Source organism: Girardinichthys multiradiatus, chromosome 4 (genome assembly GCF_021462225.1).
Source record: "Girardinichthys multiradiatus isolate DD_20200921_A chromosome 4, DD_fGirMul_XY1, whole genome shotgun sequence".
In the NCBI taxonomy this organism is placed as follows: domain Eukaryota; kingdom Metazoa; phylum Chordata; class Actinopteri; order Cyprinodontiformes; family Goodeidae; genus Girardinichthys; species Girardinichthys multiradiatus.
Window position 1 is genome coordinate 21,880,357 of NC_061797.1, and position 24,504 is coordinate 21,904,860.

Sequence of the window (24,504 nt, forward strand, 5' to 3'; positions counted from 1 at the left end):
TTAAATTTTCATCATGACATTATGGAAAATAATGAACTTTATCACAATATGCTAATATTTTGAGAAGGACCTGTAGAACCCAAAGGTTCAAACAAGCTGTCCCTTTTTTATATTTGCATGAGTTAGAACGGCCTGAAGCAAATACCAAGTAAAATGCTCTGCTGTTCTCCAGTTATGTACCGCTGTTAAATACCATCATATATATTTAGTAATTTTTATTTCCACTTAAAAGTACTTTACTAAATTTACTCAAGATGGAATTGAATTTTCTTTTCTCTCTGTATCATGTTTGTTTGGGATCAATATCAGAAAATAATGTGATGCTGAGAGCTGATGGTAGTCAAGCATTTTTAATTTCTCAACACTTAAACTGTAATCTCAAATTTTGTACTGCTGCCTCAGTTTTCAAAGCACTGATTAATATCCACTATTAGTCGGTTTTTGCTCCAACCATCTCTGCACCTCATTTGACTAACAAACGGCATTACAGGTTTTGTCTTCCAAAGTGTAGCTGATTGAACATCCACTTTCTTTAATCAGACAAAAACGTTTCTGTGAGGCAGTTCAGCTTCCCGGAGGTGAAGGTGTCATGGTCTGGAGACCATTAAAGACACTGATACCGACAACGAGATTAAATTGGATTTACGTTAAACTGGGGTGTGCTCCATTTTCTTTACTGTTGTATCCAAATGAATGAAATGCATCTCCAGTGTGACAGAAGCTGAAGCAGCATTGGAAATCACTTTTTATTAGTTAAAACAAGACAATAAGATTTTTGCCCATATGTTCACTGAGAATATAACATTTAATCAATTGTACAAGTTTTACTTTTTTATTTATTTCCCCCATGTGCAGCTGAAGCTACATTGAAATGTACATTTCTCCATGAACAATCCCGTATCTTTTCCTCATACTTGACCAGGTGACGAGCTTTTTTACTTGAATAATGATCAAAATGTAATGATGTCGGATCAAACTGTTGCTGGCAGGTTACCAAGTACAACACTGTAATACAGGAACGACTGATGTTATAGATGAGGAGGGGAAGCGGCAGCAGAGACACCAGCTCTTGTAAAAGACACGACACAAAGTGTCTGTGTGTAGTATTTTACAATAAAATCTAACGTGCATTGCACACATTAGGACAGTATTACTATACACACTGACTGGACAAAAACCGTAGGGGTTCTGGTATTATTTCATGCTTCAGAAATATTTGAACCTCTTCTGTTGTTAAATCAGTTTCTCTAATTTACGATTTTAACTATTTGAGTGAAGACGGGACGGACACAGAAAGAAGCTGAGCTCAACTTTCAAGTCAGAACGTGTGGTAGCGCTGCAGCACACGAATAAACAGCAGAAGTAATCTGTTCTTTAAGACACAGTCACACTGAGCTGGCTCCCTTCGTGTTGTTCGCCCCACGGTTGAAACTGGATCCTCGTCTGTCCTTTGTTCTCCCAACAGGTGGCAGCCATCCAATGTCTCAGTGCATCCTGCTGCAGCTCAGTGCCTCCAATCACACATCAGACAGTGGTGTGAAATGTCTAGTCTCACGTGTGCTTACTGCAATTGGTTAACAGTTTCTTAGTGGGAGAGTCTCGAACTCTCTGTGCGGCACAGTGGATGTGGACAGGCACTCCTCCGGGCAGACAAACCACATTCGGCTCACTGAAGGTGTTGTGGCACAAGTGGCATCCCTTCTTTTCTGACACGAGGATCGGTTTCCTTCGCTCCTTCAACTGTAGAGGAGGAAATAAACACAAGTTACAACAAATCAAAGCACAAACCTTTTGTAATGTTCAGGTTTCTTTCAGGTTCAATGATGTCAAAGCTTCAACTAATCAGAAGAGGAAGAAAGAAAAAAAGTCTGCTCAGATGTCTGGTTTCTGGTTCTCAAAGGGAACGGTTACTCGAAAGCCTTAAAACAAATGCATCAGCATAATCTCACACTGAAAAAAAAATATTAGGTAAAACAATTTTTTTTATGTGTCCTGTTCAGCAGAGTGGCACTCTGAATTGTTGTCTGACTACCAAGAAGCCCAACAGCTCCATTAGTGAAAGTAAACCTGTCGGGCCAAGAAACCCAGCAGGTTTACTTTCACAAGTTATATAATAAAAAGAAAAAAACTTTATTAGAAACTGCTTTGGGATTATTTCAATTGCAATGGAGAAAGTGAGAGAGGTCGGGCAAAAAGGAAAAAGGGAGAGAAGGAGACAAGAACAGAGGAGAGAAAGAAGGGCAAAGAGAATACAGGATAACACCCTGGAAGACTGCCTCTACACCTGCAGAAACATATATAAAAACAGCAATGTTACCAAAAAGAGCACGATACTAATGAATGTAAGATGTATTTGGTGGTAACTGGGCTCAATATAGAACATCTGTGTACCTGTTAACACCTGAATCCAAACACCTATGGTGTGAGCGCGCTTGTGATATAAGGTTTCTCCATAAAAATATGCAATAGTGAGTGTGAGAAGCCACAGACCTGCCCCCTGGACCCGAGACAGACAGGGAGGAGATCTGAGCCACAGGCTTCCAAAGGCCCCCCAGAGCACGGGAACCCCGGGAGGACTACCGCTACCCCCCAAGAGAAGAGCAGTGGAGAGCCCCAGGGGAACCACCCAGCAGCCACATTGCAGAAGCCCCTGGGAGCTACAATGGCAAGCCCACAGGCCCTGCCGGCAGCTGCCTACGCTGGAGACCCCGGGGCACATCACCCCCCAAGCAGAGGCCTGACAGAACCAGGGAGCCCAGGCCCCTGCAAGCATCCTGGGAGTGAGTCGACACACACCAAAGCACCCAGCCCGGACACCGAAAACCACCAATACACCAGCGGGCAGAGACACCAGCCACCAGCATGGAGTGTGGCGGGGATGAAATGTATTTGTTGGGGGGCCAAAGCTGATCCAGGAGAGGGAGCAGCCCAAGACCCAACGTGCCACAAAAACAGGCACACACAGTCACAATCACACATTCCCACCCTCATGTGTACACATAAAACACTCACCCACACACCCAACATAAATACACACAACAATGGACGTCGTACACTCACTCACACTCCCCATACATACACTATACTCCCAGGTCCAGGTACCGATACCCCAGTAGGGCAACCAGACCCAGGAGAAGGTTCCCTTCATTCCGGGGTGGAGACAGGCAGGCCGCCCCAGCACCAGCCCAGACTAGTGCCGGCACCGCCTGAACCTGAATGACCCAGGCCCTGTCCCCAAACACCCGCCCCGAATCAAGCCCCCAATGACCCCCGTCCCCATCTGAAGAGGGGGTCATGAACAAAAGAGGGGCCTACCTGGTCTAACGAGCCCGCCAACCAGAGCTGCCCCAGAACAAAGCAGTCCCAACCCCCCAATGAAATTCAACATGAATTTCCCCACAGGGCTGCTCCCAACCAGGACACAGATATCAAACACATGCCCCCGAGCCCAAACGCCATGAATACATCTAGCCAGGATTAATCTAGAGCAGTGTTTTTCAACCCTGGTTCTACTTTATCCAGAAATTGATCAATGCCATTATGTGGTGGGTCTATCTTTGGTGAGTATAAAGCTTTGTAGAAATCTCTGAAAGTGCTGTTTAGTCTTTCAGGATCATAAACTGTATTCCCTGTTGAGTCTTTAACAACAAATATAGTTGTCTTTATTTATTTTTAGCTGGTTAGCTAAAAACCTACATGATTTATTGCCATGTTCAAAGTCTTTGTACTAAGAATTTTTTTTTTTTGTCAATAATTTCATTCAATTCCAGTTTGGCTTTATGTAGTTTGTCCAGCATTTCCTCATACTGCGCAATTAATATTTTTGTGAATTATAATTGCTACTCCCCATTGCCTAGAATTATAGCAGCCAAAAACAAATTAGGAAACTCAGGTGATTTAAGATCATTTGCAGCGGCGGCAGATTTATGAATCTCCTGTAATAAGACAACGTCTGCCTGTAGTCTTTTCAGTGTGTTGGGGTTAGGATTAATTTAATAGGTAAAACAAATTAAAAGAAAAAAAAAAATCACCTACACCATACTTACTGGTGCCACTGATAAATGCTATAAAAATAAATTTAACTGGAGATATGTTTTTTGGTTTTTTTTGGTCAAATTTGGTCAAGTTCAAGGAGCTTTTGAAAAAGAACCACCCATAAACCAGCCTTTCCGATTCCCCAGGTTGTTAACAAGGCCAAGTTCTCTTAGCCACTCTTCTAAATAGGAAAGACTAGAGAACATGCCAGATAACTAAGGCAGATCTTAAGGTTAATCTCCATAAGGCTGCTTTCAAATAGGAAATAGAGTATGTGTCACTTAATCTGTGGCATCATCTCAAGTCAAAGCAGAGTTGTTAAATAACAAGTTTGAGCAAAAATTAAACGTTTCCACCACTTAAAAAACAAAAAATCATTCTGATAATTTCTTGATGAAACTGGATTCAAGGACAGAAAAGTGAATATTTTTAGAAAGCAGATTTTAAATGCTATTCTGTGTTGCTCACCCTGTCATGCAGCAGCTGCACGTTCTCGGAGCGGGTGAGTCCCAATGCGATCTGGGAGGTACGGCTGGTGTGCATGCTGGCCCTGACGGCTCGGTTTAGGAAAGGCCGCAGCAGCTGCAGCGACCAGTTTTCCGGGAGCATCTGTAGAACGCGGAGGGCATCGAACACCTCGCCGTGCCTGTTTAAGAGATCCACGGCGGCTATCTCCATCTCACTCCTGCTGCCACAGGCCCCTTGGGCTTTTCCAGGAGGGCTGCCATCAAGGTAGACACCCAGGAGAAGGTGAAACAGCTGCTGCCGATACGCAGGATCTCGACTGGACGAGGCCCAGATGCAGAAGGCCTCTGCGGACGGGAAGTCTCTGAGTTTGTGCACCAGCAGGTGCAGTGCTTTGTCGTGCTCCTCTAGTTTCCCATGTAGTGTTGCACGCTCTAGCAGCAGTTTTTCACAGTTCTCCATTTTACCTGATCCAGGTTTAAAAAAACAAAACAAAAGAAAAGATGAGTTCAAAACTTTAAACCTAAAGTATTCATGTTTCACTGCATCTTTGGATGTTCGTCTCACCTAAAACAAACTGTACACGATATAAGCTGGACTCCCTGAGCATGGCTTGGAGCTTCTCCCTGGCTTTGGTCAGCTGCCCCTCATCTGTTGGTGACTCTGACAGCAACAACATGACCCTGTCCAGGTACAACACAGCCAGGTGTGTGTGGAACTTCTCCTTCTGCAAGTACATGAAGGAAAAACCAACCTCAAAACAGTCAAATTCATCTTACAAACATTTTTTACGGTTGAAAAAGTAAAGACGTCTTTTCATCTCGGCAACTTTCTATACACGTTCAATCCCAACACACCCCTACAACAGGACCTGCTCCTTCAGGTGCCTCCATGGAGCAGGCGGCTACAAGGTCATCTAGCTGTGTGGTGTAGCTCTGGTTGGTTTTGCAACTAGGCAACAATCCATTTACATAAGCAGAAGTTGCTATGCTGCAAATTTCGAGAACTCATATCGCATTTATTTGATTCAAAAAGCTCACAGGTTTCTATTGACGGAGGACGGAGACGGCGTTGACCTCAGAGCAGCTGAAAGTCACCTGATCCACTTCCTAAAACTCACTATTTGACCTGGTAATTTGAGACTTGGACCCAATATGTTGGCATCCACCTGGCAAAGATCTATAAAAAGATTTTAAAGCAAATTTATATTTTGTTGCAGTAACATAATCCCATAGTAAAAATTTTAAAAAAGCCCTTTTAATTTGAGTACATTCACTTTAATATTTTAATCCATTCAAAATCACCTGCACTTAACAAGGTACTCAGGGTCTTTGGAAAAGAACCGGGACCACAGCATGACAGATACTCCACCATACTTAACAATGAGCAGCTGTTTTTCCACGTATCCATTTTGTGTCTCACACTAGACCTACCTGAGGTGTTTCTCTTGTTCTTATCCCATGGCTCTGGTATAAAGCATGTTTATACTTGTGATGTTGGACAGAACCGACTTCTTCTTGATCTCCCAAAATACTGGTTTGCATGTAGGTGTCTAATGGTTGTTATGGTGACTAAGTTGAGCTAAAGATGCGACTCTTTTCTGCAATTCTCTTAAATAAAAAAAGTCTAATTTTTAAAAAAAAGCTCCTGCTACATCCGTTTTAGAATCAGAATCAGAATCAGAATCAGAAAAGCTTTATTGCCAAGTACGTTTTTGGACATACAAGGAATTTGTTTTGGCGTAGTCGGTGCAATACAGTACAAATTAAACAGTACAAACATATCTACAAAGGGATAATTACATTTTTTATTTGGACCGCCTCCATTGAAAAATACTTTTATAATTAAGGTTTTGTCTGTCACCGTGCTCTAAAGAAAGCTATCCAATGGAGTCCTCTGCAAACAAAGCAGGATCCACTTTTCACTGCTATTACTACGGATTTCATTTAATCACTCTGCTGCCTTTTCATGCACTGATGACTGTGTTTGTCAAGATAACTATTTTCATGTTACACTTTGATTTTCCAGCATTTCCTGGTTACAATTAATTAACTCTTTTTTTACCTGTATTTTTCTCTTCAACACCAGGTGTTCCAAGTAGAGAAGCAGAGCCTGGCTGTGCTTTCCCAGGTAGGTGATGACCTCGTCTGGGTTCACCTCTGATCGACCTTTGGAGACAGGCCTCTTAGTAAAGATGTGAACACCCGTCTATAAAGAAAAAAAAAAGTGAGGGATAAGCTCCTAAATACTTTGTCTGCAGTTTTTCCTCAATGTGCAATACAACAGTGTACTCCATTTACTCCAAACCTAATTACATGGCAGTTTGTTAAAGAGATTCAACAATAATTATGAGTGAGAAGCAGAATAAATATTTTGTGGGCAGATCTTGCCAGGAATGTAAAGAAGGCAAAGTTTGGGTCACACTGCACCAAAAATCAGACAGGAGAGTTGCATTTTTGGGAACCTACAGTGGGATCCTTCCGCAAGGCCCAGTCTGCATACTTCCACACCATCTTCATATTGGAAGAGCAGCAGAGAAAGTCCACAATGTACTCGTACAGACCCGATCTTGTACAGTCCTGTAGTTCGCCGTCTACAATGCGAATCCACAGCTAAAAGAGAAAGAGAGAAGTTTGATGATCTGGTATAGATCCTAGCTTTGGAAAAATGTAGATATACAAACCTGTAGTGCTGCTGCATCCTGACCATTAAAATGATAGAGCAGCCCAAGTGCAAAATATCTGAAAGAAATTAGAGAGGGAGTCACGTCAGGCTTCAAATACATGATTATATTTCTGTGCAGAGTGATTAAACTGGCCTGACGGAACCGAACACAAATTTAACAGCTTCATTAGAAAGTTAATTAACAGCATGGGACAATGAGCAGTATTTACCCAACAAATGCCCGACTCAGACAATCCTTTAGGAATTGGTCAATTTCATCACTGCAATAATTAACAAAAGGCACACCGATTCCCACAGTAATCCTCCGCTCTAACTTTATACGCCAATTTGCTCCGAGTTTGAAAAGACTCCCTGTAATTAACAATTGAACTTTCTCAGCTCTTTTTACAGCAGATTAAAAAAAAATCACAGCATAACTGCGTCTTTAACTGCTGTAAAATGTCCGTTTTGATCAGGAGGACCTCTGCAAATGTGACAGCTTTAAACATTTCTCATACAACAGGGTTTCTACACATATTTATGACCAGATGTCCACACCCAAATCAGCAACTCTCAGTCCATTTTTGACCCACTTTGGAAGTTTAAAGCCAAAAGAAAACTGAGTATACAGGTCCTTCTCAAAATATTAGCATATTGTGATAAAGTTCATTATTTTCTATAATGTAATGATGAAAATGTAACATTCATATATTTTAGATTCATTGCACACTAACTGAAATATTTCAGGTCTTTTATTGTCTTAATACGGATGATTTTGGCATACAGCTCATGAAAACCCAAAATTCCTATCTCACAAAATTAGCATATTTCATCCGAACAATAAAAGAAAAGTGTTTTTAATACAAAAAACAGTCAACCTTCAAATAATCATGTACAGTTATGCACTCAATACTTGGTCGGGAATCCTTTGCAGAAATGACTGCTTCAATGCGGCGTGGCATGGAGGCAATCAGCCTGTGGCACTGCTGAGGTCTTATGGAGGCCCAGGATGCTTCAATAGCAGCCTTTAGCTCATCCAGAGTGTTGGGTCTTGAGTCTCTCAACGTTCTCTTCACAATATCCCACAGATTATCTATGGGGTTCAGGTCAGGAGAGTTGGCAGGCCAATTGAGCACAGTGATACCATGGTCAGTAAACCATTTACCAGTGGTTTTGGCACTGTGATCAGGTGCCAGGTCGTGCTGAAAAAGGAAATCTTCATCTCCATAAAGTTTTTCAGCAGATGGAAGCATGAAGTGCTCCAAAATCTCCTGATAGCTAGCTGCATTGACCCTGCCCTTGATAAAACACAGTGGACCAACACCAGCAGCTGACACGGCACCCCAGACCATCACTGACTGTGGGTACTTGACACTGGACTTCTGGCATTTTGGCATTTCCTTCTCCCCAGTCTTCCTCCAGACTCTGGCACCTTGATTTCCGAATGACATGCAGAATTTGCTTTCATCTGAAAAAAGTACTTTGGACCACTGAGCAACAGTCCAGTGCTGCTTGGGGTTTTGAGTGATGAACCAGGCTGGGAGTTTTAAAGGCCTCAGGAATCTTTTGCAGGTGTTTAGAGTTAACTCGTTGATTCAGATGATTAGGTTCATAGCTCATTTAGAGACCCTTTTAATGATATGCTAATTTTGTGAGATAGGAATTTTGGGTTTTCATGAGCTGTATGCTAAAATCATCCGTATTAAGACAATAAAAGATCTGAAATATTTCAGTTAGTGTGCAATGAATCTAAAATATATGAATGTTAAATTTTCATCATGACATTATGGAAAATAATGAACTTTATCACAATATGCTAATATTTTGAGAAGGACCTGTACTACTGATATTTTTGTTTAGGAAAAGAAACAAAACATATTCAGCAAGAACAGAGAAGCTAGTTCTTTTACTCGAGGCTTCAAGAAAAACAACAAAGTTCTTACAGGCAAGGACATTTCGTACTTCACAAGAACTAAAGAGTAGACCTCCCAGGAGGTCTTTATAGGTTTCTCCTACAGCCAGAAACCCACTTCGTATTTATTAAATACCAGGCAAGAAAAAGGTTCTGCCCAGAATGCCTGTCAAGAACAACATGCAAGAAGTCCCAAATCAGGGCTGCAACAGAAGGATGACAGAATGGTGCTGTTTTGTTTTTACAGGAAGGAATGTAAAAAGGAGGATTTAAAACCCAAATATGGTGTCAGCTAAATTATATCTTTTAACTTGATGAATAATAATGAATAAGCATACACACTTGTGATATTTCTCTAGCCATGGAATGCTATCTGTGAGCACACAGGAATTGTCTGACGCCAGCAGATCTAGCAGACTGTCATGATCCTGCTCGGCATAGAGCTTTAACAGAGCCGTGTCCACGTCGTCTCTGCAGCCATTCACCACGTCTGTGCTGCGAACCTGAACGTATGGATGAGAAACATGAAATAAAACACAGAACCATGTGCAACATTTTACTGGACCACGAGAACAACGCGTTAAGCTATTTGAATCCAGTTACCTCTCCTAAATAACTGATAAGGAACTTCTTGCATTGCAGCACTTTTTCTTGGTCACCTTGGGCCAGATGGTTGAGATCTGCAAACTCATGAAGAGGAGGGTGGCAGCGCATGAACGAGGAGGAAGCTGGTAGCAGTAAGGGGTAGAGAGATATGAGCTCCCTGACATCCAGCTGTCCCTTCCTGAAAATTTCAAGAAATGATGACGAGAGAGGAGAGAAAAAAAGGTAAAATACAAAGATGGACAAAACATTAATATCTCTCATACAAGACGGACACATTTCTAACATTACATAAGAAAAAAATCACAAATGTATAGAGAAAATATAATCAATTAATTATTTACCGAAAAAGTCAAAGGATAAAAAAATTATTCCTTGTTTTGTCAAATTATTACTTGATAATATCTGGAAAAGTTTCTGGAATATTGACAGGATTATCTTGACCTGAAGTTATATTATGCAAACCATAACAGTAATGATTAAAAATAAAGTGTGCTCATTAGATAAGACAAGAACAATTTCAGAAGTCTTTTCTGACTCAAGCAGCAGATGGTTTGGAGACATTGAGGAATGGACAACCAACTCAAGCTCTAACCTGAAGTGTTCTTTAGCGTCCAGGAACTGAAGCTGGCCAAACTTTATGAAACCCGCCTGCTGAAGGATTCTTCTGTGCAAAATCTAGAGAAAGTGGCAACAAAGAAAAGAACAACATAAACACCTAAATCACAAAGTGTGCCAAGTCCAAGTCGCAAACGTGAAATTTTCGAGTCAATTGACCAAATATGTCATTTTATAACAAAGTAATAAAATAGAATTCCTCTCGCTCTTCATGCAAACGATGAACTTTGAAGCCCTCCGAAAAACATTGTTGATGTTGATTTAATAAGACACGATTTTGGAGCTGCCATCTCTATCAGGTCAGGATGCACTGACTGTCATTCAGTCCACAGAGACTAGATGTTCTCGCTTAATAACCAGAAGATATTATTCAACCTGACTAAAGGAAATGCTGTGAATGTTACCATGTAACTCTACTGTTTTAAGGTTAGCAGACTGTAGTGATAACCACTTCATTTAAAAGCTATTTTGGTCATGTAACATTGAGTGCATGGAAGTGAGAACCCACCTCATACCATGTATCCAAAATGACTTTCCAGCCTCCATGATTTAATTAGCAAGCAAAAGAAAATTACTTAGCCATTCAGCTAGCATTAACTATACATTAATCACTAGAATAACTTTGACTCATTGTTTATGTCCATTCAAAAATCAAAAAGAAATCATCCACAGCTATAACGTTGATGCTTGTTTCTTTCGATTTTGCTTCAATAAAGCCAGACTTTCTGTCTGTCAAGTTTTGGGCTAAAGGATCTCTTACAAGTTTATTAAATGAAAACAACCTCCTGACGTTTACCTGGAACTTGTCTTTGGGAATATTTCTCTGAGCCCCCTCTGTTAGGACCAGAGCTTCCTCCACTCTGTGACTGGCCAGTAAGTCTTGAATCTGCCTCTCCAGTGGCAGAGGAACCAGGACGTAAACAGCCTTAGTGGAAGCCAGCATGACTTTACCTAAAACACACACAACCCTCATACGCTCAGACCGTGACAGCCCATGTGTTTGATTTATAAGGAACCAACTGACTTGACCTCCCTTTAAAGTGTTCTGCTCTAAAAACAGATTGGTCTATTATGGTGTTATAGACTAATGGCAAACAAGAACAAATATGACAACAACGCTGATTCCCGCTGAATCATTATATCTTCAGTTTGGATCTGTGCAAAGCTACCAATATAGAGCACTTTCTACAGAGCCTCACAAATGCATTCACACCTCTGTACCTTTTTACAATGTCACATTAAAATCAAACTTGAATTTTGTTTTAAACCAGGCTTTTATGTGATAAACCAACACAAGGTAGTGCACCATTGTGAAGTAGAAAGAAAAAGGTTTGGTTTTTTACAAACATGAATCTGGAAAGTGTGGTATCCATATATGTTCAGCTCCCTTTGTTGTCATACCCTTTTCACGATATTCTAATTTTTGAAGCTGTACAGCACCATGACTGAAGACCAAGGAACACAGCAGACTCATCAGGGAGAAAGTTGTGGAGAAGTTTAAAGCATCGTTAGGTTGTAAAACAACATCCAACTGGTGAGTCAATCATTTAAGCATTTGGCACAATTGTAAACCTAATGGCCAGTCAGGGGCACAGGACAGGTCAGGGAAGGGCAGCATTGAGATAACAGGACAACCGTCAGCCATGCACTCCACAAACCTGGCCTTTATTGAAGGGTGACTGAAAGAAAGTAATTGCTGAAAAGAAAAGACATAAACCCATTTTTGTGCAGTTTGCCACAAGCCATGCTGGGGTCACAGCAGACATGTGGAAGAAGGTGCTTTGATCAGATGAGACCAAATGTCTACCACCCGGCCTGCATCCAAAATGATGTGCATGGCAGAAAACTGACAAGACGCGCTACCCTACATATACCATCCCTGTGGTGAAACATAATGGTGGTAGCATCATGCTGTGGGGACGATTTTTCTTTGCCAAGGACAGGGAAGCTGCTATGGGTGGATGGGAAGATCGAGGGAAAAACATCAGGGCAATCATGGAGGAAAACACAAATCTAAAAGACTTGAGAATGGAGCGGAGATTCACCTCCCAACAACTCAGCGACACTACAGCCAGAGCTACGATGGGATGGTTTAGAGAAATATTAATCTCTAGATGTGCACAGCCGGTAGAGACATACAGAAAAAGACTGCCAGCTCTAATTTCAGCAAAAGGTGCATTAACAAAGTATTAACTCAAAAGGATGAATGTATGTCCTCCACATTTTCAGATTCTTACAAGTAGGAAACCCTGAAAACCATACATCTTTTTCCTTCCACGTCACAATATCCATTACTTTGTGTTGGTCTAGCACATAAACCCCCAGAAAAATACACTGAACCTTATGGTTGTATTGTGGCAAAATGTGAATAGGCCCGAGAAGTATCCATACTTTTGATGATTTAGACAGATATTTGGTCCTTCTGGTCCTTATCACCCTTTTTATTTTACGGCGGAAACTTATTTTTATGTTTGATCGAATGTGAAATCCAGAGGCGGATCTGATGGACCATGTAAGAATACCTTCAAAATCTTGCAGGACGTGTCCATCCCTGAATGAAAGAGTCTGTTTCAGTTGTTGGTCCAACATGCTGTGGATGGTGATGAAGTTCTCGTCCAAAGCAACCACATACGGAAAACACACAGCGGCAGCGATCACGCTCTCCGACCAATTGACCGGAGCCCGCTGAGAAGCGCCCTCTGAGTTGGCGAACATCCCTGGAGGTGGGATGTGGGAAAGCAGATTAAAACAAAACAAAAAAAATCTATTTCTTAAACCTTTTAAACTTCAGAAAGAAATACAGCTGGGAGGTTGTACTCTGTGCAGATGTTAGCCTCATCATTCATCAACTACATAATAAATATTGTAACTTACAGCACATAATAGATTTGTCTCTAGAAACAGAAACAAGGTAGTCTAAGCAAACAGCTCAGACAAAACCAGCTGATATTCTTGACCATCACACATATCGAAGGATATGGTTGGTTTACACAACTCTTCTTGCTCCTGTGCAGAAAAATATGTTAAAGCGCCACATTGAGCTGTGCTAAACTTACCGAGACCACCCGGAGCTGCAAGGAGGAACTCCTCCCGGCTGATCCTCTTCACAATAGGTCTCCTCTCCTCGCTGTTGTAAGGGAAGAGGTCCTGCGAAGCTCCTGTGTTGTAGTTCAGGATCATGTACTGCGTTGTGAGGGCCAAGCACAAGAAGTATCCATCAATACTGACAACGCAGGGCTGCTCCGGAGAATTCACCTCTTTGATCAACTGCACTCTGTCCTCATAGACCATGTAAATCTGAACTGTCCGCCTCTTGGACGACAGCACGGCCATTTCCACGCAGAACGGATCCCCGTTGACGGGGTTCTCGTTAACGCAGAACGCAGTCACGCCTCTGATTTTGACCCCACCGCCAGCTGCCGAAGGAACAGACTCCAGTGTCACCATGTCGATGAGGAACACTATCCCGTCGCAAAGCACTATGAGTCGCTCCAAAGCAGAAGCGGCGCGCAGCTCGGCAACCGGTTTTTTGAGGCCGAGGTATTTGTGAAGCAGCTTCTGGGCTGAGTAGCTCAGTTTGCCTTTGGAAGAAGTGACCTCGTCCAGCAAGAAGTGGTGGATGAAGCAGTCATTGGTGCCCACGTACAGGTGCTTTCCGCAGTATTCGATGCACTCAATGTTGATCCGAGCTTTGTCGCCCATGAGGAGGTCGCGCTCCACAGCGGGGACAAGCTCAAAGGCCTTCACACTCATCTCAGCCAAGGCATCTAGACTAAACAGCAGAACACAGGCATCAACAAATTACTGTCAGACAGATGACGATAAAACATCCTAAATCGCTACCAAGGTCACATCATATACTCATTATATACCGCAACATTCTCGGCCTTTAAACATCTGAACCAATAGCAGGTACTTTGATGTGCTTTTTTGAACTTAATAACAACTGAATAAAAGTTGGGAACATGTGCTTTGATGCATAAAAGGAGATAATCTTGTTAGTTTTGGTCATATCTTATAATATTAAAGACATTGTAGCACTTTATCTGTTATAAGGCAATATGGACACAAAGGTTTATCTCAAAATCCTGTGTTATTTATTAGGAAAAGGATAAAATGTATTCTAAAAGGTAATAAAAAAAAAAAAACATCGCAGTTTTTTTTTTAGCACCACACTTCATGCCAGGGAATGCATCTCAACGCTGAAACAATTAATCCGATTACTCGATTATTGAAATAATCGTCAACTGATTTAGTAATCGAATAATCGTTAACTGGAGTACAAACACTCTAAATCATGCCATTTGGTCAAAGAACAATCAATTTAGAGCAGCAATTAGACAATAATTGTTCAAATTATATATATATATATAGCATTTAAGATGAAAAACCTTCTTTGTTGGTAAATATACTCTATCCAGAACTCCTCAAGTGGCATAGTATTAGCTACACCTGGTTCAAATTCTGTAAAAGAAAAATCTATTAAGCTTCCTTTGCAATCCCATTATTAATCAATTATTCGAGAAAAATAATCGTCAGTTGCAGCCCTACTGCACCTTACCGCAGTCAAAGGCCACAAACAAAAAACATGTGTGCACTCACCTTGACACATAACAGATCAGAAATGTCTTTACATGGGATGTATTTTCGTCTGCACTTTGGTTGCCATTACATTTAGCAGAACACAACAAAATACTCCCAGACAGTCGAGTTACGCTGATTATAAGCATTTACAGCAATTTGACCAATAATGTCGGTAATTTGAGTGAATGTTTCAAATGAATACCTCCTGAAACTGTCTTCCATAGATCTATGTTTCACATGGCATCATATGGCAATGATTGCAGATTTCAACACATCTGTACATGAAGCATGTGACTCTTTACTTCCTGACTGTTAAACCATTAACATATAAATATATATATATATATAAGCGTTTATGGATATTTAATTACGTATGCAAGTGTTTAAGACAAGAGCCGAGGAAAGAAAGCGATAATTTCTCTTTCATACTTCAGGATTGACATTAGCTGCCTGCTAGCTTCCCAAACCAAGCGCCTACTGACGGCAGGACGAGTTCGCTCATAGTTAAAGCCAACTATCTGAAGACAGGGTCTTGTATTTACATGTTGTCACTGCTTAACAAAGATTGAAACGGACTGTCTGTCGTTGGGGTTTTTTTTAACCCGTGGGAATCTTACTTTTGAAGCTACCATTAGCCTACGCCTAATTAGCTAGGCTAAAGCTAGCGGTATTTTTATAGTTGTTGGATTTCCAGTAATGTGACTAAAACGGGAATTGATCACCATGTGTTAAATGCAGCTATGTTGTTTCGCTATTCCATGGACATGCGTGGCTGCATTAAAATAACTTGAATCTAGTCGATCTCCCTTCCCTTGACCTGATGCTCTGAGGACCAACTCCCTGCCGAGTTTTAGGTGAAGTTGTCGGTGTTAGCAGCCAAGATACCTACCGCTGCAGACAGAGCTCAGGACGGCAGGCCGAATCAGCACCAACAGGCGAGCCCTAATGCTCTGGACACAGCCGCCAAGGGATGTTTTTAGAAATACACATCAATTTAGCCATGGCGCCCAAATAGGCACCGAGCCGCACTGAGTAAATCTGCGTTTTTACTGGAAGAGTCCTTCCTATCCAAAGAAAAACCGCCTCCCATCTGAACCTCCGCTGACTGCAGGTGGAACAAAGATGCGTTCAAGACCACCAACAGGGGCGGAAATCTGCGCAGGCAGGCAGACAGACAGAAAGCTATTCCAAGTGTGCTATCTAAAGATGTCTACATTGATATATATTAGATTGTTAATATATGTCAATGGATGTTTATCATTGGTTGCCTTGTTATTTACATTGGCTTGATGTGAAAATGTAACATACACACACGCATATATATATATATATATATATATATATATATATATATATATATATATATATGAATTAAATCTGAGTACTCATAGATAGATAGATAGATAGATAGATAGATAGATAGATAGATAGATAGATAGATAGATAGATAGATAGATAGATAGATAGATAGATAGATAGGAAGGCACAGGATTGCTAAGGTATCAAACGTTTTCATTATCGTTTTACCTTTCAACATAAATTTAACCAAAAATTTCAACCCTCCATAAAAATCCGAGCTATTCTTGAACGCACCTGTTGAAGTGAACCCGTCCGAGAAAAGCCATTTTGTTATGCTAGCTAGCTAAATGGTGAAGGCAGCTACCAACAACATGAGTCTGATGTTTCAACGCTAACTATGTTGCGTTGGAGCTCCTCTTTTTCTTGCCCAACACATTAACCGAGCTGGTTAAAATACGCATGTAGTCCGCACTGACAAGGACTAGCCTGCAAAGCTAAAACAAAAAAGTGGCGAATGGGACGAAAACTGGTCGCCGAAGTGTGCTGCAGTTTTAGATAACACTCCGTTAGCTAGCTATGTGTTTACTTAGCGGTCTATTCTTTAGTTCATCTTTTATGCTCACGTAGTGCTATGTTTGTCAAGTTTTTGCAACATTTGTGCTTTAAATAGACGTCCTCTGGTGCCGGCCAAAGACAATCTAGTTCAACGACGGGGCTGCATTGCTGAGAGCGAACAAAACAGGCAACAGGACAATCCAGCGGTAACTTAGCAAAAAAAAAAAAAAAGACTTGGAGGCATACAGCGGTAAGCCAAAGCGCTAATCTGATAATGGCAGAGGACACCCGACAGGACAAGAGGGCCAGCTTCTCGGCTCTGACCGAGCACAGCACCAACGGCATGGCCAGGACTTCAGGCAAAACAGGCGTCTCAAAGAAATTAGTGATCAAAAACTTTAAAGGTACTGTGACTGAAGAGCTTTTTCTTTTTTTTTTTTTTTTTACCTCCGCAGCATCAGTTACAGGGAAGGATGCTGCAAAGGGTTGTGTGTCATAGGGTGTTTTGTATGTTGTTTAAATAAATTTTAAAAAGTTACTAGCCTAACTGTAACAATTTGCTCCTTAAAGTCTGTTAGTGTGAAACCAACCAACTGGCTCATAGGTACAAATGATGCAGTGTTTTTTTCTTTGAGTCGTGTTGTTTCCACCATAAAATTCACACTTTTCTTGCACAAATTTCCCATATCTTGGTAGGCAGGCAGGTACAAAAAAGAACTGTACCTCTTGATGGATCCTAGTGAGAAGGAAAATGACCTTCTAATGAAGTAATGCACTAATAAACAATGTCAGTGAACTATAATCCATGTGGTTGGATGTGCAGTTAAATGTTTGGGGGGCATCGGCGATGAATCAGTAGTTAACAACACACCTTTGACTTGGAGAGAAAGTCTTTTTTTCCTGTTTGTGTTAATCATGTCTTCTAACAGACAGGCCAAGGCTAGCAGAGAACTACACAGAGGACACATGGCTGAAGCTTCGAGATGCGGTGGGTGCCATCCAGAACAGCACCTCTATCAAGTACAACTTGGAGGAGCTCTATCAGGTCGGCTTAGTTAAGCACAAAGATCAAACCTGAAAAGTTCGCCTCAGGTTCTGTTTCTGTAAATCAGTTTTGCGTTGAATATTCAGACTGTTTGAACATGTCCTTAGGAGAAAGCTGAAGTCTTCACTCTGGAAAGGTTATGTCTCATGTGTTCTTGTCTTTTTTTTTTTTTTTTTAAACTTCTCGCGCCTAAAAGGCGGTGGAGAACCTGTGTTCGTACAAAGTCTCCCCCACGCTGTACAAGCAGCTGCGTCAGGTCTGTGAGGACCACGTGCAAGCCCAGATTCACCAGTTCAGAGAATATCCTTTTTTATTTGTCCACAACCTCATTTCTGGAGCATAACACTGGGGAGATGTGTTGTCACAGGTTGACATCTAAAGCACAGAAGGAAACATGCCTGTTTACACTTTTATAACAGTTAGCTGACAATGAGCGAAATTATAATTTGTGGGGTTTTTTGAGTTAAGAACAAAAAGCTTTATTGTTGGGATTTTTGACAGTGAAATTTGTTTTTGTTGTGATGGTGCTTCCTTGTGGTTGTATCTTTAACCTGGAGTCCACAGAGTCTATGGACAATCTTTCCTTTCTGAAACGAATGAACCGCTGCTGGCAGGACCACTGCAGGCAAACTGTAAGCGAGGAGGTCTAATGCTATACCTATCAATGGTGTTCAGGAATGTTCACTTCATCAGTAATGGGGTATTGATTTCTCTCTCTTCAGATCATGATCCGAAGCATCTTTCTCTTCCTGGATCGGACATATGTGCTCCAGAACTCGCTCCTGCCCTCCATCTGGTAAAGTTTCTTTACTTTGGTTGCGTTTCCAGTCATGCAGTCAGGGAGATGATGTTGGTTTGTACGCTGCAGGGATACCGGGCTGGAGCTGTTCCGCATCCACATTGCGAGCGACAGTGCGGTCCAGAAGCGGACGGTGGAAGGCATTTTAGAGCAGATAGAGTTGGAGCGTAATGGAGAGACGGTTGATCGCAGCCTGCTGCGGAGTCTGCTGGGCATGCTGTCTGACCTGCAGGTACCTGACGTCCTACAGCATCACTTAACAGACTGTACATCTTTGTTTGCACTGATCAAAACGGCTTTGCTTTCCTTTTCTAAAGGTCTACAAAGACTCCTTTGAGGAGAGGTTTTTGACAGAAACAAATCGTCTCTATGCAGCTGAGGGACAGCGGCTGATGCAGGAGAGAGACGTGAGAGCGACTCCTAATAGATCTCTGTATCAAGTGGCCATGTTGATCATCTGTATCTTGCTCTTGCTCTGAACTCTAAATCCTGTTTTTGTGTGTAGGTGCCTGAATGCCTGCACCACGTGGCTCGCCGCTTAGAAGAGGAGAATGATCGCATTGTGAGCTACCTCGACCAGAGCACTCAGTAAGAATCAGAATGTTGTAGTAGAACCATCCATCCATGATGAAATCTGGGGCCTCCTCAAACATCTTTCAAAAACACACAGTTCAGCTTCAAACCAGTTCACACCTTCTAGCATGTGAGCAAACATCTCTGTGATCCAGGCTAAAAACACAATATTTTTCAGAGAGTCTAATCTTCATGTTGAATTTAGATTTGCAGTAGAATGCCACATTCCAAGCAGCTTAAAAGCTTGGAGCTTCTCCCTCACTAGCTTCGAACTGAGAAAGCCTTTCGGTAGAAGAGCGAAACATCTTCACCTGCAAAAACTAAAGTCCAGTTGTTTTGTTTTTTTAAGCTTTTTTGGATTTACCATGTCCTGGGTGACTGAGAACATCCACCAGCAGTTAACGAGGTTAAACCTCAAGTGGTTTTACAGCCTCTGATATGAACAGAAAGTCCCTTTTGAGTGAAGAGATGGGAGCTAACACATATTTATTTATTTATCTTGTAATTTCACAGGAAACCTCTAATCTGCTGTGTTGAGAAACAACTTTTAGGAGAGCACATGAATGCAATACTACAAAAAGGTACGTCCGTGTGACTTATCATCTTGTCTGATGTTTAACCTCTTCAGTGAGTAGATTCACATTTCTAGCCAACTCCTTGAAGCCTGTGTTCTAACAATGAAGCATACATTTGGTTTTAGCTCATGCAGCGCTCTCTGAGGAGCCTTATCATGTCTTTTTTTTATGTTTATTAAATTGTCGTGGCAAAAAGGAAATTAAAGTATTTGTGGTGGCTTCTTTTTTATATTTAAAATCAGTGTGGACATGCAATCTTATAAATTAAGGTTGATTTTCTGCTAGGTCTGAGCAGTCTACTCAATGAGAACCGTGTCACTGAGCTGGCGCTCCTGTACCAGCTCTTCAGTAAGGTGAAAGGAGGACTCCTCACGCTGCTGCAGTTTTGGAGGGACTACATCAAGGTATGCTTATTACACATTTATGTGACATAATAGAGACTTGTATTTTTGTCCTGGTATGTGTCAGAAAAGCATAAATAACCCTTCTGCTTGTAGTCATTCGGTGGGGAGATTGTTTGCACACCAGAGAAAGACAAGGACATGGTCCAAGATCTTTTGGACTTCAAGGACAAGATGGACAATGTCGTGCAGAGCTGCTTTGCACGCAATGAGGCTTTCATCAACGCTATGAAGGAGGCCTTTGAGACCTTTATCAACAAGAGGCCCAACAAGCCTGCTGAACTCATTGGTTGGTTAAGCAAATGGCAAATGTTTACAATGACGTTAATTTTGTTTTGCTGCTTTATTAGTTCCAGCCCACGTTAAGATCTTTTCTGGTTCTTGCTTCTCATCCAGCTAAATATGTGGATTCTAAGTTAAGAGCTGGAAACAAGGAGGCCACAGAGGAGGAACTGGAGAGAATCCTGGACAAGATAATGATAATCTTCCGCTTCATTCATGGTCTGTTCCACCTCTTTGTGCATGAGGAATAAAGCTTTCAGTGTGCTTCACCATGATTGTCAGACCTGTTCTGGAGTTACAAGACTTCTTAAACCTGGTTTCGTCCATGCAGGAAAAGACGTGTTTGAGGCTTTTTATAAGAAGGACTTGGCCAAGCGTCTGCTGGTTGGTAAGAGTGCCTCTGTTGATGCTGAGAAGTCCATGCTCTCCAAACTCAAACATGGTGAGTCTTTAGTCCTGTATTTCATATTTTTGTACTTGGTATGTTAATGTTGGTTACTGTACCAACCACAAACCTCAATGTATTTTATTGGATTTGTATGTTATAGACTAAGACAAAGTAGTGCATAAGTGTGAATTGGAAGGAAAATGGGAACAAATATTTTATTCCAGATAAAATCCAAAAAATGTGTTTTGCATAAGTATTCTGCTACTTTTTTAACCTACTGTACTTAATTACATCCATTATGGGAAGAATATGGTACAACTGCAAACCTTCCAGGTCCATTTACCTGAACTGACAGGCCTGGCAGGGAGAGCATTAATCAGAGAAGTAGCCATAAACTGTAACTATTGGTTTTATTACGCCTAAAAGATGCATAGAGTAACTAAATCATGGGTGTTTGTGGAGCGTGAGAACATATCAGCTATGATATGTGTGGTTTTGCAGAATGTGGTGGAGCCTTTACTAGTAAGCTTGAGGGGATGTTTAAGGACATGGAGCTGTCTAAAGACATCATGATCCAGTTTAAACAGGTACCAGAAGTATCTGAGCACATTACCTCCAAATCACTAGAGTGTTGATGACATTTTTAATGCTTTCAACATTCTCGATTCAGTATATGCAGAACCAGAGCGAGCCGAGCATCATAGAACTAACTGTAAACATCCTCACTATGGGCTACTGGCCTTCATACACGCCTATGGAGGTTCATTTGCCATCAGAGGTAAGCATTACTATGCTTTGTTACCCTATACAGTTAGCTTTAACAACTGTAGTCAGCCAAGCACTTGATGCATTTGTGACTTCTTGGTAGATGGTGAAACTCCAGGAGGTTTTCAAGCTGTTCTACCTGGGGAAGCACAGCGGCAGGAAGCTGCAGTGGCAGCCCACTCTGGGCCACGCCGTACTAAAGGCAGAGTTTAAAGAGGTGAGAGCTTGATAAGTCTCAGAGCTTTGACAGGTGTGGACAAACATCTGAGCTACATTTACAATAAATGTTTTGTCCTGCAGGGAAAGAAGGAGCTGCAGGTGTCCCTGTTCCAGACGTTGGTGTTACTCATGTTTAACGAGGGGGAGGAATTCAGCATGGAGGAAATCCGTGCGGCTACCGGAATAGGTTACACATGTTTTTTAATGCGTGGTGCAACCACAAAGGTGAGAGAGAGGTGTCTGTGGCTTCAAGTGTTGTTCTTTGTTGTCCTGCATAGAGGAGGGAGAGCTCGGGCGAACGCTGCAGTCCCTGGCCTGTGGGAAAGCACGCGTCCTCAACAAGAACCCTCGCGGGAAAGACGTGGAAGACGGAGATCGTTTCAATTTCAACAATGACTTTAAACACAAACTGTTTCGCATCAAGATCAACCAGATTCAAATGAAGGAAACGGTAAATTTCTTGTTTCTGTCCTTGCACAGTGGTGTGAAAAGGCCTTTGCCCACTTCCTGATTTCTTTTTTTCTTTTGCATGTTTGTCACATTTGTGATTCAGATTATCAAACAAATTTAAATATTAGTCAACAACAAAACAAGTTAACACAAAATGCAGGTTTTAAACGAAGATTTTTATTATAAAAAATTCAAAACCTACATGTGTGAAAAATTGATTTGCCCCCTAAACCTGATACCTGGTTGGGCGACCCTTAGCAGCAGCAACTGCAATCATTATGCATTTCCGCAATAATTTGCATTGAGTCTTTTACAGCCCTGTGGAGGGATTTTGTTCCCTTTCAGAATTGTTGTAATCAAGCCACATTAAAGAGTTTTCAAGCATAAACGGCCTTTTCAAGGCCATGCCACAGCATCTTAATAGGATTCAGGCGGCAACTCCAAAGTCTTCATTTTGTTTTTCTTCAGTCAGTCACAGGTGGACTTGCTGGTATGTTTTGGATCCGCTGCAGAACCCAAGTTGGTTTCAGGTCACGAACAGATGGCAGGACATTCTCCTTCAGGATTTAGTAGACAGCAGAATTCATGGTTCCATTTATCACAGCAAAACAGCCCCAGAGCATCACATTAGCAGCACCATAGAAGGGGGCAAACAGTTCTTCACACCACTGTCTATTCACTACTTCCGATTTATATGTCATGCATGTATTTTTCTGACATTGTTTTTTACCACATGTTTTCAACAAATACATCTGATTGTAAACTGAGGAATCTGCTGTTTTTCGGAACTTGTCATTTTTGCCATAGGTGGAGGAGCAGGTAAGCACCACAGAGCGCGTTTTTCAGGACCGGCAGTATCAGATTGATGCCGCTGTTGTGCGCATCATGAAGATGAGGAAAACCTTGAGTCACAACTTGCTGGTATCAGAGCTTTACAACCAGCTCAAGTTTCCTGTCAAGGTGACGTATCAAACCTTGTCTCCATTTTCGTTTTTTTCTACACTACAGTCAAATGTCATTGCCACTGTTTTTGGTGCCCCCTCCACAGCCAGGAGACCTGAAGAAGCGGATCGAGTCGCTCATAGACAGAGACTACATGGAGCGTGACAAGGAGACTCCCAACCAATATCACTATGTCGCCTGAGGGAATGGCGCTGTAGCTGCCGTGCTTTTTCTCACAGCGAACGCACAGCTGGCCCCACCGCACAGGATTACAGCCCCTCAGCCACCCGACTCTCCTCTGCTGCCCATCTTGTCCCTAACATTCACAATCCTGGACGCCATGTTCAGAAGAAGCAGAACTTCAGAGAGACGAGAGACTTGGCTGTGCTGTTCCCCATTCTGCAATATCCTTAATAGGACTCTGACACTGGGCTGCATACGTGGACTGGGTTGTTGGTGTTGATGGTTGGTTATGACTAACAAATCTTCTAATGCAAAACTCAACTGAAAATAACTAGCACTTTCCTTTGTTTTTGTTTTGATTTTTGAGATTGAGTTTTCCTTACATCACGTTATGAATCACTCTTTGTATTTCACGGCTTGTTTGTCTTGAGTTTTTGGATTTTTTTTTCTTCTTCTTCTTGAGGTGTTCTACCTTTCATTGGCTGTGCTAACTGCCGAGTGTCAACCTGACTGGATTGGTTGCTTGTATGGTTAGAGAAGCAGCTGCTGATGTGAGACAGAGTCTTGAGGAAAACGTTGGCTGATGTGATTGGGCTCACTGTGTTTTACACAATAGCTAAAAGACATGCAGGCCAGCCATTTGTGTATTTTGATTTTCAGTATCTTGAATGTTTGACCAAAACGTCCAATGTCACATGCTGATGTTTTTGTAGATCGGAGTGCAAAAAGTGAATTTGAATAAATGAATATTTAATGATCGAGTTTTAATTCATGTTTTTTTTTTCGATTATTTGTGAAACATACCTCTGCTATGTTCTTTTACAACATAGTTTAACATGTCCTCCTGCCTGATGATGTCAGGTTAGGTTTTCCTGTTTTAACCCACCATTGTTTGGTAGGTTTCTATACATCTTAAGCTTTAGCTACGACGACATTTTCAAACTTTTGTTGCCCAGGTTTTACCAGTGAGGAGCCATTCAGAATTATAACAGGTTTATGGAAGTGAAAATATAAAAACAAAACATGAAAAGTGAATCTTTTATGGTTTAATGGGAGGGATCATGAAATTGTTATAAAGTTTAGTGAAGCCGAACTGTGCAGTAGGAATGTATCAGGCTGCTGCTAAGAGTTGGACAGGAGCATTAAA

At 41.6% G+C, this 24,504-nt stretch overlaps 2 protein-coding genes across 3 annotated transcripts; one reads left to right on the plus strand and one right to left on the minus strand.

The window, feature by feature from the left end:
* Positions 1–727: 727 nt before the first annotated feature.
* tgfbrap1 (transforming growth factor, beta receptor associated protein 1) lies at positions 728–16,016 on the minus strand. Of its 2 annotated transcripts, none has more exons than XM_047363295.1 (13): positions 15,771–16,016; positions 13,354–14,064; positions 12,820–13,014; positions 11,094–11,248; positions 10,275–10,357; positions 9,680–9,860; positions 9,419–9,579; positions 7,184–7,241; positions 6,969–7,112; positions 6,565–6,708; positions 5,068–5,227; positions 4,504–4,967; positions 728–1,740 (listed from the first exon to the last, which is right to left on the minus strand). In XM_047363295.1, the coding sequence occupies exons 2-13, from the start codon at positions 14,048–14,050 to the stop codon at positions 1,552–1,554; spliced, it is 2,631 nt and encodes an 876-aa protein (XP_047219251.1). In that variant the 5' UTR covers positions 14,051–14,064; positions 15,771–16,016; the 3' UTR covers positions 728–1,551. The 2 variants fall into 2 exon arrangements, with proteins under 2 accessions (XP_047219251.1, XP_047219250.1); XM_047363294.1 differs by having other exon boundaries at positions 13,354–14,069; positions 15,771–16,015.
* Positions 16,017–16,481: 465 nt separating this feature from the next.
* On the plus strand, positions 16,482–24,114 carry cul4a (cullin 4A). Its single transcript, XM_047363300.1, has 20 exons — positions 16,482–17,139; positions 17,665–17,780; positions 17,977–18,080; positions 18,343–18,412; positions 18,503–18,576; positions 18,649–18,811; positions 18,897–18,986; positions 19,085–19,167; positions 19,666–19,733; positions 20,013–20,131; positions 20,225–20,417; positions 20,525–20,629; positions 20,742–20,852; positions 21,300–21,385; positions 21,469–21,576; positions 21,667–21,780; positions 21,864–21,969; positions 22,061–22,233; positions 23,040–23,192; positions 23,281–24,114. The coding sequence occupies exons 1-20, from the start codon at positions 17,010–17,012 to the stop codon at positions 23,374–23,376; spliced, it is 2,262 nt and encodes a 753-aa protein (XP_047219256.1). The 5' UTR covers positions 16,482–17,009; the 3' UTR covers positions 23,377–24,114.
* The last annotated feature ends 390 nt before the right edge of the window (positions 24,115–24,504 follow it).

What these genes read in the sequence shown, in the direction of transcription:
- cul4a (XM_047363300.1), top strand. Translation starts at nt 17,010, where the DNA reads ATGGCAGAGGACACCCGACAGGACAAGAGGGCCAGCTTCTCGGCTCTG. An exon ending in CCGTGCGGCTACCGGAATAG is followed by an intron (nt 21,970 to 22,060) that starts GTTACACATGTT and finishes TGTCCTGCATAG; the next exon opens with AGGAGGGAGAGCTCGGGCGA. An exon ending in AGATTCAAATGAAGGAAACG is followed by an intron (nt 22,234 to 23,039) that starts GTAAATTTCTTG and finishes TTTTTGCCATAG; the next exon opens with GTGGAGGAGCAGGTAAGCAC.
- tgfbrap1 (XM_047363295.1), bottom strand. Translation starts at nt 14,050, where the DNA reads ATGAGTGTGAAGGCCTTTGAGCTTGTCCCCGCTGTGGAGCGCGACCTC. An exon ending in TGCAGCTCCGGGTGGTCTCG is followed by an intron (nt 13,015 to 13,353) that starts GTAAGTTTAGCA and finishes TCCCACCTCCAG; the next exon opens with GGATGTTCGCCAACTCAGAG. An exon ending in TTATCAGTTATTTAGGAGAG is followed by an intron (nt 9,580 to 9,679) that starts GTAACTGGATTC and finishes CCATACGTTCAG; the next exon opens with GTTCGCAGCACAGACGTGGT.